General features: G+C 37.9%; 2 protein-coding genes across 2 annotated transcripts; both read right to left on the reverse strand.

The window, feature by feature from the left end:
• Nucleotides 1-5765: 5765 nt before the first annotated feature.
• On the reverse strand, nucleotides 5766-7129 carry LOC112350895 (uncharacterized protein At4g15970-like). The gene is made up of 3 exons (XM_024687911.1): nucleotides 6802-7129; nucleotides 6371-6742; nucleotides 5766-6264 (listed from the first exon to the last, which is right to left on the reverse strand). The coding sequence occupies exons 1-3, from the start codon at nucleotides 7072-7074 to the stop codon at nucleotides 5779-5781; spliced, it is 1131 nt and encodes a 376-aa protein (XP_024543679.1). The 5' UTR covers nucleotides 7075-7129; the 3' UTR covers nucleotides 5766-5778.
• A 1487-nt stretch (nucleotides 7130-8616) lies between these two features.
• Nucleotides 8617-10035, reverse strand: LOC9662352 (pentatricopeptide repeat-containing protein At4g02750). The gene has a single exon (XM_024687864.1). It carries the CDS (start codon nucleotides 10033-10035, stop codon nucleotides 8617-8619), a length of 1419 nt encoding a protein of 472 aa, XP_024543632.1.
• Between the last annotated feature and the right edge of the window lie 7887 nt (nucleotides 10036-17922).

The raw sequence follows: 17922 nt of genomic DNA on the forward strand, positions 1-17922 counted from the left end.
AATGTACCGCCTAGCCTACCAACGCAGACGCCTCGTTAGTCACACTACATATGAGGATTGTTCATTTTCCTTTCCACAATTTAGGATTTTAGGATGACATTTCGAAACACCATAGCCCTATACAGGCTTCATGGGTACTTTCCCCACCTTTTGCTTTTGGGTGCCCTAGCCATATAGTTAGAGTGAGGTTCCAATGAGCCTCGTTAAGTATCCAAGTAGGTAGTGCCACCCACATTTAGATTGGGAATATTGACTATTCGATTTCTTAGGGAAGCTAAAGTCGACTTTTGAACACTTCACCAAGCTACTTGATTTGTTTGTCCATATTCACTCTAGTTTTAAACTCCTCAATAGATATATTATCACCCAACACATGGGTATAGCTTTCCTTGGTCACACTAGCCTTTCCTAGCTAGTGATGATTTTTTTGGGCTTTCACTCTCAAACTCAAACTTAGACTCAAACTTGGATTTAAACTCAAACTTGGTCTCAGACTTAGTCTCGATCTCAATCTCGGTCTTAGTCTCTTTCTCAGCTTTGACCTCAGACTCCATCCCAAGTCCATCTCATACTTGACCTCAGACTCCATCTTGGGTCTATCTCGAACTCCATCTTAGGTCCATCTCAAATTCCATTTCAAATCCATCTCAGACTCCATCTTGGGTCCATCTCAAGTCCATCTCAAATCCATATTGGACTCCATCTCAGACTCCATCTTGGGTCCATCTCAAGTCCATCTCAAATCCATATTGGACTTCATCTCAGACTCCATCTTAGGTCTATCTCAAGTCCATCTCAAATCCATATTGGACTCTATCTCAAACTCCATCTCAAATTCATCTCAAGTCCCTATCAAACTCCATCTTGGACTCCATCTTAAGTTCATCTCAAACTCTATCTCAGGTCAACCTCGGATCCATATCGAACTCCATCTTAAACTCTATTTCAAACTCTTTCTTGGACTCTTTTTCAAATTTGTTCCTGCATGACATTTGCCATAAGTCAGTCCTTCTTATGCCCCTTTTTAAAGACTCATTCACCAATTGTTTAATGCTCATTCCTCAAGCATTTCATTTGGAGTTCCACTCCCACTATTGACTTTTCAAGTTGGAGCTTTTGGTTTAAACATATTACGCTTGTTGGACTTCCACTTCAACCACTACTATATGACACCCTTTCTGTTCCATTTTGAGGCTTAGAGATTTGTGTCTCAGAATAAAGTGTCAAGAGAGTGGGGGTTTTAGATGTGACTTTTAACTTTCATTCATAAGGGCGTCAACTTGTAAAGAAACATGATTTGCAATTAAAGAGAATGATTTGATCCATAAGGTTCAAATGTAAAGGGAAAGAATTTATGAATAAAAGCGCACTCTCTTTTCCAATTAATTAAAGGTTTTTGGATATTTAGGGTTAAGTGTCTTCTAAGTGACCTCTTGAAAGGTCTAAATCCAAGAGTTTACACAAATCCTTCTAAGAAGTTTAAATCTAGAAGTTTACATATTCCAATTAAATATGCTAGATTTTCAAATCAAACACACTAATTGTAAACCACAACTTTAGGGCATCCCTCATTTGATAGTATGCCCAAGCTAACCTCCTTACTGAGAGTCTATAACTATTGAAAAATAAATACTTTTATATTCTAAACTATCACTATGCCATAATGCCTTTATATTACTAGAGATTTTGGACTCTAACCCAGCTTTTGTATATGCATCTGTCACACATAATGCCTAATATTACTCCCCACACCAAATTTATACCTATACTAATTAGCTTATCTTTCATATGAGTGCTATGGGTCATAAATTAAGAATCTTATTCATCCCAACTTCTAAATTATCTCATTTGACAAGCTAAGTGATTAAGCTATAATCATGTATAGATTCCTTTATATTTGGCTTCATAGGCCTCTCTTATGAAGTAAATTGTTTACCTAAAAACACTATTCTTCTGAATTGCTAATCCCATTTAACAAGTCACCCAACCAATATAATCTGGTTCTACACATAAGCATGTGAGTCCTCAAATTAGTTTATTTGAATGTTATTAACTTTTATTCAAAGCCATCCTTTTGAAAATATAGGAATTACTTCCCCAACCTTGATATCCTTACTTTATGACAAGCTTGAAAACTACGCTTCTATTGTGTTATTTTAATTTTGTGCATACTTATGAACTATTTATACTCAACTTCTTAAATATCGACTTACTATGAAACACAAATCCCTAAGCCCCAAAGTGGAGCCGAAAGGGTGCCACGTGGTAGTGGCCAAAGCGAAAGCCAAACAAACATAACACGTTTGGACCAAAAACTCTAACTTGAAAAGTCAAGAGTAGGAGTGGAACTCCAATGAAGTGCTCGAGGAATAAGTACAAAGCGACCAATAAGTGAGTCTCTAGAAAAAGGGCATAAGAGGACCAACACATGACACGGGGAAGTGTTCGAGATGGAATATGAGAAAGAGTCTAAGATGGAATCCAAGATGGACCCGAAATGGAGTCCGAAATGGAGTTTGAGATGGATCCAAGATGGAGTCAAAGATGGACCCGAGATTGAGTCTGACAAAGACCTGATATGGAGTCCGAGATGGGCCTAAGATGGACCCGAGATGGAGTCCAAGATGGATCTGAGATGGAGTTCGAGATGGACCCGAGTGTAAGCTCCTGAGTTTGGACTTCCCGGGAGGTCACCCAGCCTAGTACTATTCAAACCCAAGGACACTTAACCCCAAATATCCCAAGACCCTTAACCGATTGGAAAAGAGGGTGCACTCTTATTCATGGGCCCTTTCCCTCTATATTTGAACCCCATGGACCGTCTTTCGAGTCGTTCCCTTTGGTTGCTTACACCGAGATGGAGTTCGAGATGGACCCAAGATGGAGTCTGAGATAGAGTTCGAGATGGAGTCCGAGATGGAGTTCGATATGGGCCCGAAATGGAGTCCGAGATGGACCCGAGATGGAGTCCGAGATGGCCCCGAGATAAAGTCTGAGATGGAGTTTGAGATGGAGTCCAAGATGGACTCGAGATGGAGTTCGAGATGGAACCGAAACCGAAACCGAAACCAAGACCGAGATTGAGACTAAGATTGAATTTGAATCCGAGTCCGAGATCGAGACCAAGTTCGAGTCCGAGTCTAAGTCTAAGCCCGAAGCCTAAAGCAATCATCCCCCCACGGGGGGGGGGGGGGGGGGGTGGCGTGCTGTGGGGGGTTCCAAAATCCAAAAGTATAATAGGGAGAGTGTGGGGGTTGGACCCTAGTGTTAGTTTGGCCAGAAAAGGCCAGTTTGGCCCAAGAAGGCTATACTTAGCTGTTGGGTAATGAGATAACCACTAGGAAGTCCAAAGCTAAAGTGAATACAGACTGATAAATGGGGTAGTTTAGTGAAGTGTTCAAAAGTTGGTTTTAGTTCCCCTAGAGATTGAATAGTTGATGCTCCCAATCCAAGTGTGGTTGGCACTACCTACTTAGATACCTGGTGTGGTTCAATAGAACTTTGCTCTAAGCCCATGGCTAAAGCACCCAAAGGCGGAAGGTGGGGAGAGTATCCATAAGGCTTACATAGGGCCACGGTATTCTGAAATGTTATCCCAAAGTCCCAAACTATGGAAAGGAAGAAGAATGGTCCTTTGGTGTAGTGACCAAGGATATGGTCATGTTGTGAGGAAGTCCTAGAGGATAGTGAGACTTAGTGGTCAGGCCTGTGAACCTTGTCCTAATGGTAGTGTTGGCGAATATGGCTATGGACAAAAAAGGGATGTGGTAAGGATTGTAAAAAGGATATGGAGAAAAGTTGTTCCCCATGTTTGCGGGCATCTTAAGGATGCTAAGGAGTGGATCTAAGATGGTCACTCATGGATGGATGGCCTAGTCTTTGAGAAATGGGACTGTGATGCAGGTGGTGTTAAACCACCAGTGTGACCAAGGTGAATGAGTATGGTCTTAGCATAACAGGCAAATATGTCGGTGGTACCTTGGGGTGTTGGTCATGGGATTGGACATGTGGAGCACTTGGACCAAGTGCAAAGGTTGAATGGCATGGATGCCATTTTTGGGGCTAGTAAACCTTAAGTCCTGAATTGGACTTATGGAGGTTGTGAATGAGACTTCTTCAAGTGGTCAGAAGTGTGGTTAAATGACTAAACAAGTATTATACTTAATGACTTAGGGAGGATTAATTTGTAATCCCATACACTAAAATTAATATTACTATTTATGAAACCCTTGTATGCCCATTGCTAATAGTGTTGGAATATTTGCTGAATAAAACTTCCTCTAGCTTTAGCTTTCTTTAACTTTAACACCTCTTATTGCCTTATCTGATACCTTTTTAATACTAACCTGTGTTTTATGTGTATATTAAACCTCTTTATCCCAATAAAAAGTCTAGGGAAATTAGCTTTCACCATTTTAATCAATTTTATTAAACTTATCTTAAAGTTATTATGTTTTATAACTCATTGCCATACCTTCGTATTTGGTCAAAATATTTTATTTTTATACCTTCTAGCTTAGGCTATGCCATGTGTTAAACACTTTATATACAATCTTTAAAACCCTACTTTTAAATGAGCTTTGAAAACTAATATAGTCAAACCTCAACTAATTCAGAAACTTAATTTGGGTTTTATACTAATATAAAATGCCCATCCATATGCAATCAGTCTTGAGTTCAAATCTTATAAATAGGCATTTAGTTTAATTTCTGTTTTGAGTGAATATAACCCCCCTTCCACCCCATCAACATCTGCATGGGTCACAATACATATCCTTGTTAATCCAAATGATATAAATTCCAACTTATATGTTCAAGTTTAGTAATTATTTGAAGGTGGTGTTTTTTAATCAAAACTCAGGAAAGGCTATTTATTACCATTCTAAAAGCTCAATTTTAAATGAAATATATTTTAATTTAGGACTGGCATAGAATGCTAGGCTTAACTAAATTAGGCTCAGTCCAATCTGAACCATTCAAGATTTTTACCAATCAATCTGAACCATTTAGTATTTGTACAAATAATGACCTTCCAGTGATTCTTATAAAGTTATTTTCACTATAAGAATACATGTTTTTTAGGTAGTGTTTTATTTGAAACTTTTCCACCCTTAGGGTCAACAGGTGAATGGATTAGGAGTAACCCCAGTTTGTGTTGCAAAAGCCCAAAAACATGTATTATTATTATACTACTTTGAAATGGAAAAAATATGTATGATTATTATACGCAAAACTTTTGTTTTTAAGAAAATGACCTAAAAGGAACAAAAGCTCCTATTTTAGCGCTTTAGGGCTTTGTTCCTTTCAGGTATGGCTCGTAAGAAGAAAACGGCGAAGAGGAACGTCCGAAGGGACTCTGGGGACAAGGACAAGGAGGGGGCGCGAGAGGTAAAACCAGAAGCGACGAAGAATCTAGTGGAGGAGGCGACGATCGATCCAGCCGATGCCCCTGGCCGCGAGGAAGAGGAAGAGGACGGGGATGCCGATGTGATCTGGGTTCCTCCCCCTCCCTCTCGATCCAGCAAGCGCAGGAAAAACACCGGCGGCGATCCAGAGGTGGAGTGGGAGCTCGTTTCCTCGCGACCCATCAAGAGCTTGGAGGAGATCAAGGCCTCCAAGAGCTTGGAGGAGATCAAAGCCTCCACTCGATCAACAAGGAAACGAACAGTTACAGCGGTAGCAGTGTGATATGATGCTAAATGATGTATAGAAGTTTTCAAGAAAGATTTCCCGTCCTCGTGCTTGATCCTTATTATTTAGAAAAATAATCCCAGGCCTCTAGCAATGCCTGGGAACTCTCCATTCGATCTTATACTTGTCTCTTTGTTCTTGAGTCATGAACTTCCAGAGATTCCAATCCTCTGCTACGAGCTGGAGATCTTGGAGCTTGTTCTCCAGGCCTGCTCCACAGCAATTGGCGTGCATGGTGCAAACGAGCCCCAGATCCTTTGGACGCTCACAAAACCCTCCAAAAAACTCTGTGCTGAGGAATCGCAGCCTCAGTCCCAGGGCCGAGAACTCCGGGCTGAATTTAATGTCGTTGAGCACGTCCTGGTCGTGGCGGCCAGGGAATCGCAGCCGCGCGTCATACCACAGCTCGTAGAGCGCGATCGTCCTGTTGCTGGACACAGCGTGGACGAATCCCCCGTTTGGAGCGTTGTTCAAATCGTTGTCGATTCCAGTGAAGTGATCCGATGCGATCTCGAAGTCCGCCACGGGATGGAATTGAGGGAATGGATCGCGAAACCAGAGAATATCAGCATCCTGACAGAAAACCAAACGAAAGTTAGTGAAGACATTTAGACAAAATTTAGGGTTCTTCCGTGATCTTCGGGATGATCACTGTACGAAAGAGAGCTAGGTACGGTACCGTGAACACGAAGCTATAGCCGAGCTGGAGAACGACGCGGAGGAAGTAGATCCTCCTCCACATCATCTCGAGGTAGTCGGGGGTCATGAAGCGCTTCTGCTCGCCCGCAAAATTGATGCCATCGGTGCGCAGGAGGAAGCAATGCCGGTGGATTTGGGCGCAGCGCTGGAACGAGGGCGAGTCCAGGGCGATGATCACCAAATGAGGGAGGAACCGCTCGGTCTCGATTCCCTTGTGGAAGCCATCGAGGAAGAGATCGATCATGGTATTGTTTTCTGCCCATGCCTGGTTGAGAGTGGTGAGGATCACGGTCTTGTTGTGGAATTGCGCTCTGTGGAGGATCTTCTTGAGGTTTTGGAGCTCTTTCACGCTCTATATGTACAAATTTGCCAATCAGCCTAGAAACAAGTCGATCTAAATTGTCAACTCACAAAGTTGCTGGTGACCGAGAGGCTCTGGAAATCGAAGTTATCCTTGCTGGGACCATGCCCGCCATCGTCCATGGTGGTGCTCGAGTTTGATGCATGCGCTGCTAACCATGAATTTTCGGTGACACCAATGTTCTCTTCCAGAATGGCTTGATCGCGGGCTTGATTGCGGGCTTGATCGCCACTAAATGATAGAACCAAGCCTAAGAAAACGAGGATGCAAAGGATCCCTGCTGCTGGAAGCATAGCTTGCTGCAATTTTTTGGTTCCCTCCATCTGGAAAAAGCACCAAACATTTGCTAGAAGAAGGAATTGGAAGCCGCCATGATGGGGAATCTCTTTGCCTTCGTTTGAAATCAATCGAATTTAGATTATGCGAGTTTTATCATTCTTATGATGGGATTATTCTCTCTAAGTCTAAGATTCGCATGCAAACGCAATACAAGTTGACCACCGATTTTTAAGAAATGCATTAATTATAAAAAATGTTTGGTGACAAAAAGTCTTTGGTTCTATACAGAGATAAATAATTTACATTTTACATATAAATCTGACCAATTCAGCTTCACATTAGCGAGTAGCTTAATTGGTTTGCTGTTTAATATGAATTTTCAAACTTCATAAGAAATCAAAGAGGTAATGTGGGGTTCAATTGATGAGGCTTTACCGGCAAATAATCTAGAATTGCATTGTCTCATGAGTTGGACATTGCAAGAGTATGTATTATTCTTTCGCACAAAGACTTTAACCCTCGTAATTTAGATCCAACTAACATCATAGAGATCTGACGTTAACCCACACCAAAAGAAGGCACATTGTGGTGTGATACCATGTAGTTGGCTCTGAGAATATTTTTATTTCATAGGAGTTTATAGTTTATAAACTTTTTTAATTCCAGGTTATAAGATTCAAGTGGAAAAACTTCTTTATCCTTGCAAAGGTATTGATTGTTGGGGATGTTCTAATCTTTGCAAAGTCCAATTGCTTTGGAAGCTATGACCATTCATCTTTCTTAATCACCTCAATGGTACAATTTGCAAAACAAGAGCATACAAATTAAGCTTTCACCAAGAACACTAAGTGACAGATAGAAAGTAGAAGAAAGGAAAGCCTCCATTTTTATTTACAAACAGATTGTTTGAGATAATCTTTGGATATCATGTACAATTGGACGAAGTGAACCACATTCTAGGTGAGAGACAAGCTAAGTGACGAGAGCATCAAGAATGATTCGGTGGTATGGGACTGCCTTTGCACAAAAAGATGAGAAGGGAGTAATTTTTTTTGTTTATTTAAACCCTAAACCCTAAACTTAACCCTTGGGATTTTGAACAAAGTTACTCTAAAATAATTCTAGAACATTTAAAATCCTAATGCTAAAAGTAATACCAAATGAGATCTAAAAACCTACATTGAAGAAAGAGAGAAAATGTTAGTTTTACTTACAACATCAAACTCTCAAGCTTTGCGTAAGTTGAATCTCTTTCTATTCGCTGATACCATTGTCTATTCCCATCATTCATAACAAGATACCTCGTTGTCAGTGTAAATCCCAGCCACATTTCAAGCCTGGCAAAACAAATTCCTCACTATATGATCCAAATACTTCATTGGATGTTCAGCTGCAAACTACTGCTCCTAAGTCATATTTCCGGATGCTGACGTCCCTCTCAGTTTAGAACACACTCAGAAACTGGCAGAGATCCATAAATTGCCTAAGTTATTTCTGCAAGCAGCTTCGTCGTTCCTTCACCCCGAGCCATCTGTTTGAGAATGGTTTAAAGTAACAGAACTTTCAAAATAGATTACCTGTTGTGGCTAAGAAACTTTAAATGGATCAATGGCAGCCAAGAAAATGTAGCATCCTCCATCTTGTACTTCTTTTTTCTCCAGAGCCAACTTTGATGCTTGAGCCCCCTCTTTGAAATCGTTCCAGCTCTTGCAAGCTCCTAAGAAATTCTTCCAGTCGGAGCTATCTGGCACAAAAGGCATGCTTTCCATCAAATCCCGAGCTCCACACAAATTGTTGGAGCGAGCGAGGACATCTGCAAAGCTCCTGTGATGGTACTTGGATAGCTTGACACCAAAATCCAGGCTTATCGACTGGAAACGAAGCCTTGCATCCGAGATTTCTCCGCCATGGCTGCAAGCGTAGAGAACAGCGAGCAAAGTAACCTCGTCAAGATCATGAGCGTTCAAGTTCGCTTCTGCAAAAAATGAATTTGCTTCGACAAATTGCCCAGCTTGAGCAAGTGCAGTTAAAACAATGTTAACGGAAGTAGTGTTCTTTTCAGGCATTTGATTGAACAAATGTTTTAGAAAATCTACATGAGAATTCACGTTTGATCCCAGAAATAAGTTTGCAGACACTACGTTTTTCACAGGCAGAGAATAATAGAGCAGCTTTGCTTGTTTGAAATGCCCATTTGAAGTATACGCTGTAAGCAAGCAATTCCAAGAGACAAGATTCCACTCAGGCATTTGTAGGAAAATTTTTACCGCAAAACTCATTTGGTTTTCCTTGGAAAACGCATGAAGAACTGTCGTGTACGAAACGATGCTCTTGTACCTCATAGAATCAAAAAAGTCTTTACAACTTAGCAAATGCCCAGATTTGGCATATGCCAAAAGCATCACGTTTGTGGCGATTAGATCCACCTCGGGCATGCTATGGAACAGAGAAATCGCGCCTGGAAGATCGCGAAAGTGTGCGAATCCTGAAAGCGCAGTTGTGAGCGAGATTAGATTTCTCTCCGGCATTGAATCGAGCAAGCGCTTGAGCTGGATAGATTCCCCACGAGCGGCAACTGCAGATAGGATGTGACAAAAGGAAACGAGACTTCTCTCTGGCATCAAATCGAAGAATTGCTCCACCGTTTCCAGATCCTTGGAGCCGCGGGAGTACGCGAGCAACATCGAATTCCACGAGATGATGTTTCGCAGCGGCATGGAATCGAAGAGGCGCTTGGCGGTGTCCACGAATCTCTCTTCTTCGCTCCTGGCATACGCGGCGATGATCGTGTTCCAGGAGATGAGATTTGGAGCTAGGTGGCGATCGAAGACTTGCTTGGCACGACCAACATCGCCATTTCGCGCGTAGGCCGCTAGCAGTGCGTTCCAGGCCTGGGGATTCTTCTCCGGCATTCGATTGAATACTTGCTCTGCCGCGACAAGATCGTGGCTGCGAGACAATTGGGTGATCTTCATCACCGAAACGATCGCATCACTGGATGCCATCACTTTCGAATCACTCCATCTCTTTCTTCTCAGATAGATCACGTCCCTATAGAATGTTCTTTTAACTCTATGCTCTTTTAAGTATATCTTCTTGCAAGATAGCACAGAGAGAAATCTCCACACAAGGTCTACTAACAGATAGCAAAGATTTGTACAAGCTTCTCGCGCGCTGTGGAGAGGCCAAAGGTCTTCTCCAGGGAAGATACCTCCACACTAGAATCCTTCCAAGCGAGATACAAAGCAACGCTCCCAGAACGTTCAAATGTATGGTCGGTGAGGAAGCATGCAAGGTTTTCGAGACCATCAAAGAGAGAACTTTGATCTCATGGACGATCATGTTTGGTACATATACCAAAAACGTGGAAGGGAAGTTTCTCTTCAAAAAATGCCAAAGCGTGATATGGTATTGTGCAATTTTGTGTTAGCTTGGTATGCCCAAGTAGGTATACTGCTGAAACAGGCACCAGCTTTGAGAAAATGCCTGGGCATGATTTAGTTTCATGGACTTCTATGCTTAAGTTATATGCCCAAAGTGGGCATCTGTTCAAAGCCAAGTATGTTTGATAGAATGCCACACAGGGATATAGTCTCTTGGAGCACTATGATCAATGCCTTCGGTGAAAATGAAAAATGGAGTAGAAAGTTGGTTGAGTTTTGAGAATTTGTATTTTTAAATTGAGAGTTATTATTTCTCTAGGATAAAAAATTTCCATAAATTTTCTTAAGCCTTTTTAATAATTGATATGTTAATCATTTTGCCCAAAAATCATTTTGTTTTGAAAGCTATTGTAAACTAGTGAGAAGAAGTTGGAGTTGACTTTGGTTAAATTAGACTTTTAAGTAGTTTATATAATATGACTTGAAAGGGATATTAACTTTTGGGGCTAAGGCAATTAAGTTAAATAAAATTTAAAGTTGGTGTAAGAAAGTGGTTGTTACATTTTTTTAGAAAGTGATCTTTATGTAGCGTTATATTTAGTGGTAAATTGCATCTTGTATTTTGTTAAACTTTATGAGAGTAATGAGTTTTTGTTGATCTTGACTTGGTCTTAATAGCCTTGGCTAAGGATGATGATATCCAATTTAGTTGTTTGAGGTTGAAGTGTTAGTATCCATATTATAACCTTGTTTATTAAGAGGTTATATACCATACGAGTCCATTTTATAGTATTTGTTTAGTTTTGATTAAGTGTTACATAATTAATCTCTTCAACACATATTCAAAGCTAAATGTATTAGTGAGTTTATTGCAATTGAGTTAGATTCAAATGGTCATTTAGTTTCCTTTATATTATACATAAAGTGATAGCTTCTTCTTTGATAAGTACATAAATCAATAATATGGGTTTAGTGTTTGGGTCTTCTGAAGGCAACTTAACAAATAATTATTAGTTCTTTTGTGACTAATGGTTGTTTGTAGATTTCATTAAGAATTATTAACACTTATTTTTTTGAATGATGATTTAATAGTGATGGGCTTGCTTTACTGGATAGTATTGTGGAGGATTGTGTCTTTATCCTTGCATGGTTTTCTTATGTTAGCATGTCGATTCTACCTCTGTCAATATAATTTAGTTGCGTTTAGTTTATAGTGTTGGACTTTATTCAATCTTGGACATGGTGACTCACTTTTAATAATGTTTTATTTAGAGTTTAATATTATTGAAAGATTAGTTTCAGATACTAAGTAGAATATCTTCAACCTTATTTAACTTGGTTGTTAAAGAGGTTTGAGTGGTGATTCACTTTTGCTTTCTTTTAGCTTTGTTTTAGTATTCATGGCATTAAAGTGATGCCTTATTATTGATATTGTTGATATTAAGATTTAAGTGAAATCAAATGTCTCTTTATAGGATTGCTATTGAGTTTCATTCGTCTCAATACAAATAGTGTTGATGATTTAATTGTAACTTTATGTCGTTAACATTTTTGCAGTTGTTAATTAGCAACTATATTGGCATTCAAACAAATTGAGTAGTAGGTTGAATTAGTCTTATTCTAGATGCAATTGCTTAATAGAGGTTGAGATTTAGCTTTTCTTTAAAAAGTGGTTTAATTGTGGACTATGCTACAGGGAACTAAACTCTTTGAGGTGTTGTATGCTAAAGGATCCAAAAATCATAACTAAAACTATAAAGAATTTATTGAAGAGACCAAGTTTGAGATCAAGTCTAAGACTAACTTCGAGATTGAGTTCAAGGCCAAGTCTAAGATTTGAGATCGAGTTTGGGAATGAGTCCAAGATTGAGTTCAAGACCAGGTCTGAGATCAAGTTCAAAATCAATTTTGAGACCGAGTTAGAATACTCATATAAGTTATAGGGTGACAACTCAAAACAATCATCTCCTAAGACTCAGTCTTAAGAGAATTCTTTAGTGGTGCTTTTAAATTGAGTTGAGGTGGGGATTTGGGGTTAGTGACCTTAGGTGGGAATGAGTATGAATTTGAGGGGTGCCAAAAAGGCTTCCCAAAGAAATGTTTAAGACTAATTTTCACTCTTGGAAGGGAAATTAACTGTGATGCTTTTAACTCATATGAAATGGTGCCCCACTTAAATACTATATAACTCATACCACTTGAGTCCTCACTCCTTCCTAGGGGTTTGTGCTTTCCCTTTGGGAAGAAGTGGGGGAGTAAGGATACCCATACCAAACTATTAGACCATGGTGTTTTCCCCCCAAGGTTTTAAAGTAAAATATGCACTTAAGACTTAAGATTTAAAAGGTCCCATGATTAAGTTTTATTGTATTAAAGGATGTTAGGAATCATGTTTGGTATGCTTGGTTGCTAATGCCTGTAGAGAGTGTAGCCGAATTTTAAGTTTAGTATAACCCGAAAAAGGGAATTATGAGAGAATTTAGGAATCTGTGGATAGATGAATAACACACTATTGTTTATGTAGTGAGTAATTGAATCCAAGTAGAACCAAGTAAAAGCTAGTGCAATAAGCAAGAACTTTGGTGAGGGAATTTAACTAAGACCAAAACAAATATGGTTAGATAGATGAAACAAATTGGTAAATTAGAAAATGAAAATTTATGGCTTACATCTGTTATCTTTATGAAAGGAAGAGTTAATGATCGATATTGAAATTGTTGGCTCCTTATTGTATTTGAATTGAGGATATATCAACTATTGGTAAGTTTTATTATATTTGTTATGAAGTGAGTTACATCATACTATAAAAGATGAATTCATGGAGGATTCTTTTTATCATTTGTTGAACATACCTTTATTGTGCTTAACTTTTGGATTGATGCAAACATATTCCTCATTAGCATTTGTATTATAAAGTTTAGCTTATAAATGTTTTAAGAAGGATATTCTGGGTTGTACCATTATTTCTTCTTTGGCATTAAAGTTAGTTTATATAAGACTTATAATCATTGTTAAACACGACTTGACTATAAGTTTCTTTGACCTTCTAATTCTTTGAGTTTTCATACTCATTTTTCTATTTGTTAAAGGTTGTCGAGGAAGGTATTTTGGGTCAATTAGTTTTGATATTTAAGTTGGTGTTTGCATATGGCAATTTGAATGATTTGCCATTATTCAGAAGGTGGATTATTTCTTTGATGATAATTATGCATCTCTTTATTAATGGAATGATTGATGATCTTTCACAATGGTTAATTATTATCTTTAATATAAATTGACTTTTTGCATTATCACATATTCTTTGTGGTTTGTTTTAGATTGGTATATTGGGTTTGTTTGAGCAACTTAAATTTTTTAGTATTGTTAAGGGGGATTTATTTAGATTGATTAATGCAATGTTGTTGATTTTATTGCATTTATTTTGTTCTATTGATTATTTACAATAGTTTATCTAAACCTTACTGATAGGTTTAGTTTGTTTTTTTAAAAAGGTTGGGGCCTTTAGTTTCTCTCTTTATGTCATTATGAGCAGGGGTATATTGTATTTACTATAGGATAACACCACAAAGTGGAATCTAAACCCTCTTTGTGCCACATGACAAATGCCACGTGTCACATGCCACATGTCCAAAGGAACATGGTGTGGAACCCGAGGTTTAGGGCCTTGAGCCACTGAACGAAGGAACGGTGCCAAACTCCCAAGCGTGGAGCCAAGGAGTGATGGAACCGGACCACGAAGCAACTCCCAAGCATACAACCCAAAGAGTGAAGGGACAGGAGCCCGGAGCAACTTGGAATAGTCTTAGAGCAACCAGCATCCCAATGCTAGGATTAACATGCAAAACGGAGCCAAACAGAGTCTGACGCTATTTCAGCATATTGGTGGCCTAACGTGAGGATATAGGTACTCCACCAGCTAGCATAGAATGGAACTTGGGCTTAGACCCAAGCCAAACGCAAAACAAGGACAGGCACACAAGCAGGAGCTAGACTATGCCTCAGATTTGTCAGCCATGCCCAACCTACCCACTATCCTTACTATACATTTGGAACCCCCCCCCCCCACCCCCCTTGAGGAACACACGCTTTGGGCTTTCACCCCAAGCCTCCCTTAATACTAGGAGTTAGTCTCTATGACAAGCTCGAAACTTACTAAATATGGAATGGCGCTAGATTGTGAATTTGGACACGGGACGAACACCATTGTGTTCAGGCTGATTTCTACATTCCGTAGATATGCCAAATGAGCAAATCTGGACACTTTCCATAAATAGCATTTGGGACCAAAATGAGACTAACACAAAGGGCATGATAGCGAGGGTGTTTGGCAGACACGGTAAGCTATCATTTAGCGACATTGAGGGACCAATCTCAATATCACGGGGGTTCTTGATACTAGCAAGTGCAAGCCAATGACAGGGCAAGAAACACATAAGGTTCCTATGTTATGTTTATCCGATCTAAGTATACAATCATTGACTAGCTTCTCAACTAGCTCAAGTGGGAAATTGATAACGGGTCTAGCAATACTGACCTCCTGCCATCGTGGCAGTAAGGAAAGAATATCTGAAAGAACTAGCCAACAAGTAACTTTCGATACCCAAAGTCACATTCACGACATATATCATCTTTTGTAAGTTAGGTGACACTCAGAGTAGCAAAAGTGGCTGACTTCATTGGTCATTTCTTTGTCAATGACAACTGAAAGGTGTTTGAGTTGGAGCACATTTGTATTAGACAAAGAGGTTACCCTTAACCCATTTAAGTTAATGCATTTTTCATATGAGTATGAACATTATGAAGTTTTTCTGGAGTTGTTTCGTTGACGATGGTATAGACTAGAGTATGCATTAATGAGGATGTGGATTTTCTATAAGGGGGGAGAGTTTGTGAATGTGACTACGGGTATCAAAAATTAGCAATTGGCGAAAGTTTTCAAATATTATTTCTTCACTGCTATGATGGCAAGAGATTGATATTGTTAGACCCTTTATCAAACCCTCTTATGTTAGTGGAGTTAGCTCGGCATTTTGAGTGTACTTAGACCAGACGAACATAAGTACAAAATTCCTATATGTTATTAACTAAACATACTTAGCTTGGTAAAGAGTTTCTGTCTCTTTGTGTCTTGCACTGACTAATGACAAGAACCCTTGCATATTAAAATTAGTCCCTAATATCGCCAAATGATAGCTTACCATATTTATTAAACACCCTTACTATCATGCCTCAGATGTTGGTTTTGTTCAGTCTCATTAGCTATTTATGGAAAATGACAAATATTGTTTTAAACATGATGGTGTTATTTCCGTATCCAAATTCACAATTTAACACTATTTCATATTTAGTAAGTTTTTGTGATTGTCCTAGAAACTAACTTCTAGGACTGAGGTAAAAGCCCAAAGTGTGCATTCTTTTAGAGGGGGTGGTTGGAACAGGAATATCAAGATACCAAGTTGAAACAGAATCTTCAACATCACCAATGTTTTATAGTTTCATAAGTGATAAAGTACAAGTAAATTAATGAGCTATTAAAATTGTATACAATGATGGTCTAGGCAAAGTTTTAGTTAGCCGAGAGAGGAGTTGCCTTTTTCCATTAAGAGTAGAGTCTACATGAATATACGGAGAAATGCATATGAGTTAAATACCATGATGAACATAGATAGTTGTGCCAAAGTTTAAAAACTACAAACACTTTAAAAAATGTAAAAAAGCAGTATAAGTTTATATATTTATGGTGGGCTAAAGGTAATGCTTATGAGAAAGCAATTCCAAGACTACATACTTAACTAGCATGGTGGTTTATTTGTTTTCCATATTGAGGGACTTTAGCTATTTTTCAAGTGAATAAGTATTAACATTGATTTTTTTTTTTAATTTTCTTTCTATTATAGATAAGTTCTGAAACAATTGTTACCCAAATTCCAACAACAAATCTTATCGAGAGTTACTATGCAATGTAGCTATAAAAAATAAGTGGCTTTAAACATGTACCTCTATTTGAAGATTGCTAAAACAACTTAGTCATTTCTATCTTATAACAAACCTTTATACATGTTTATATGAAAGGCTAAGTTATAAGAAATGGACCAAATCTTGAGGATTTAGTGGCATGCTTATCTATTATAACATTGATATGACTTTCTAGTCATAAGCTCACAGAGGTGATAGGATCAACTTTATATGATCTTAGAATTCAATTTGCTATAAAACCAATTAAAAACCTTGAAATTGTAAAAAGGAAGCAATGAACAAATAAGCTAATACAGCTAATAGATTTGCACTATTCTAAGTACAAGTATGTTACTAAAGAATAAAGAGGACCAGTGCTTCTGAGAAACCAAGAATTTAAATACTTCTAAGTCAAAGAACAAAATATTCATAAAATTGAGTGGGATATATGCCGACCTAGAGCAAGATTTGTAGTTAAGTGTTTTGCTTGGATTGGAGGAAAATTATGTGTTAAGAAAAATTATTATAAAAACCCTACACACTCCGACACCTTGTTTTTAGGGATGATAACAATATAGTGATCCTTCACAACATTGTAATCAGTTCATATGGTTCTGTCCAATAGAATTTTTATACACATTGTTTGTTGCAATACAAATTATCCAAAAACATGCACCATGTACTTAACCAATTGAAGAAGGGGTGAACTTGATGAATTTGGAGCTTCAAACTTTGGTTGAAGCGAGCTTTAAATTTGAACAAAATATTTTACAACCACAAACTTAACCTTAACACTATTCTCAAGAAGTTCCGAAAATAAAAAACAATAAACATGTGAAGATTACAAATATTTGGTCAAAGAAAGCAAAAGTAACATACTCAAAAGCATTACAGTTGAAGGCAGAAGTTAAGAGTGTCAACAATATTATTATCATGAGTATACAATTCTTAGCTATAGAACTAATACTGTAAACATGAAAGTTTACAATATCACAATCAACTAAATTTCAAATTACACTTACACACTTCTTTCAATGTTAAACTTTTAGTAAGTCTTCATCCGTTGTAAGTATGTATTTTGTATATTATATGCTTCTTGGGATGGATTCAAATATTAAACTTTGGATTCATCACTTTGCAATGTATTAACATGAGGTGTTCATGACATTGAAAAAGAAATTAGATATTGGTATTGTATTTGAATTTAATATACTTTAAATAATTTTTATATTTATAAATTACATCTAAAATAACATATAGCATGGGATTTTATGTAATAATAATAAATTTAATATAAATATACATTATAAATTAGAGGATTCTTACCTAAATAATTAGTATAAATAACAATTATTAATTATTAAAATAATAATTTTTTCTGTAAACGAGTGATAAATTATTAAATAGCAACTATTGCTACTAAGATTAGATACTGGTAGTTTACACAAATCTAAATATGATTAAAATTATTAATTTGGTTTAAAATACCTATTTAATAAAAATATTGATACTAAAATATTAACAGAATATTCTTTAGTGTGCCAGAATATTCTT

The sequence above is a fragment of the Selaginella moellendorffii genome, unplaced genomic scaffold, assembly GCF_000143415.4.
Source record: "Selaginella moellendorffii unplaced genomic scaffold, v1.0 SELMOscaffold_55, whole genome shotgun sequence".
In the NCBI taxonomy this organism is placed as follows: domain Eukaryota; kingdom Viridiplantae; phylum Streptophyta; class Lycopodiopsida; order Selaginellales; family Selaginellaceae; genus Selaginella; species Selaginella moellendorffii.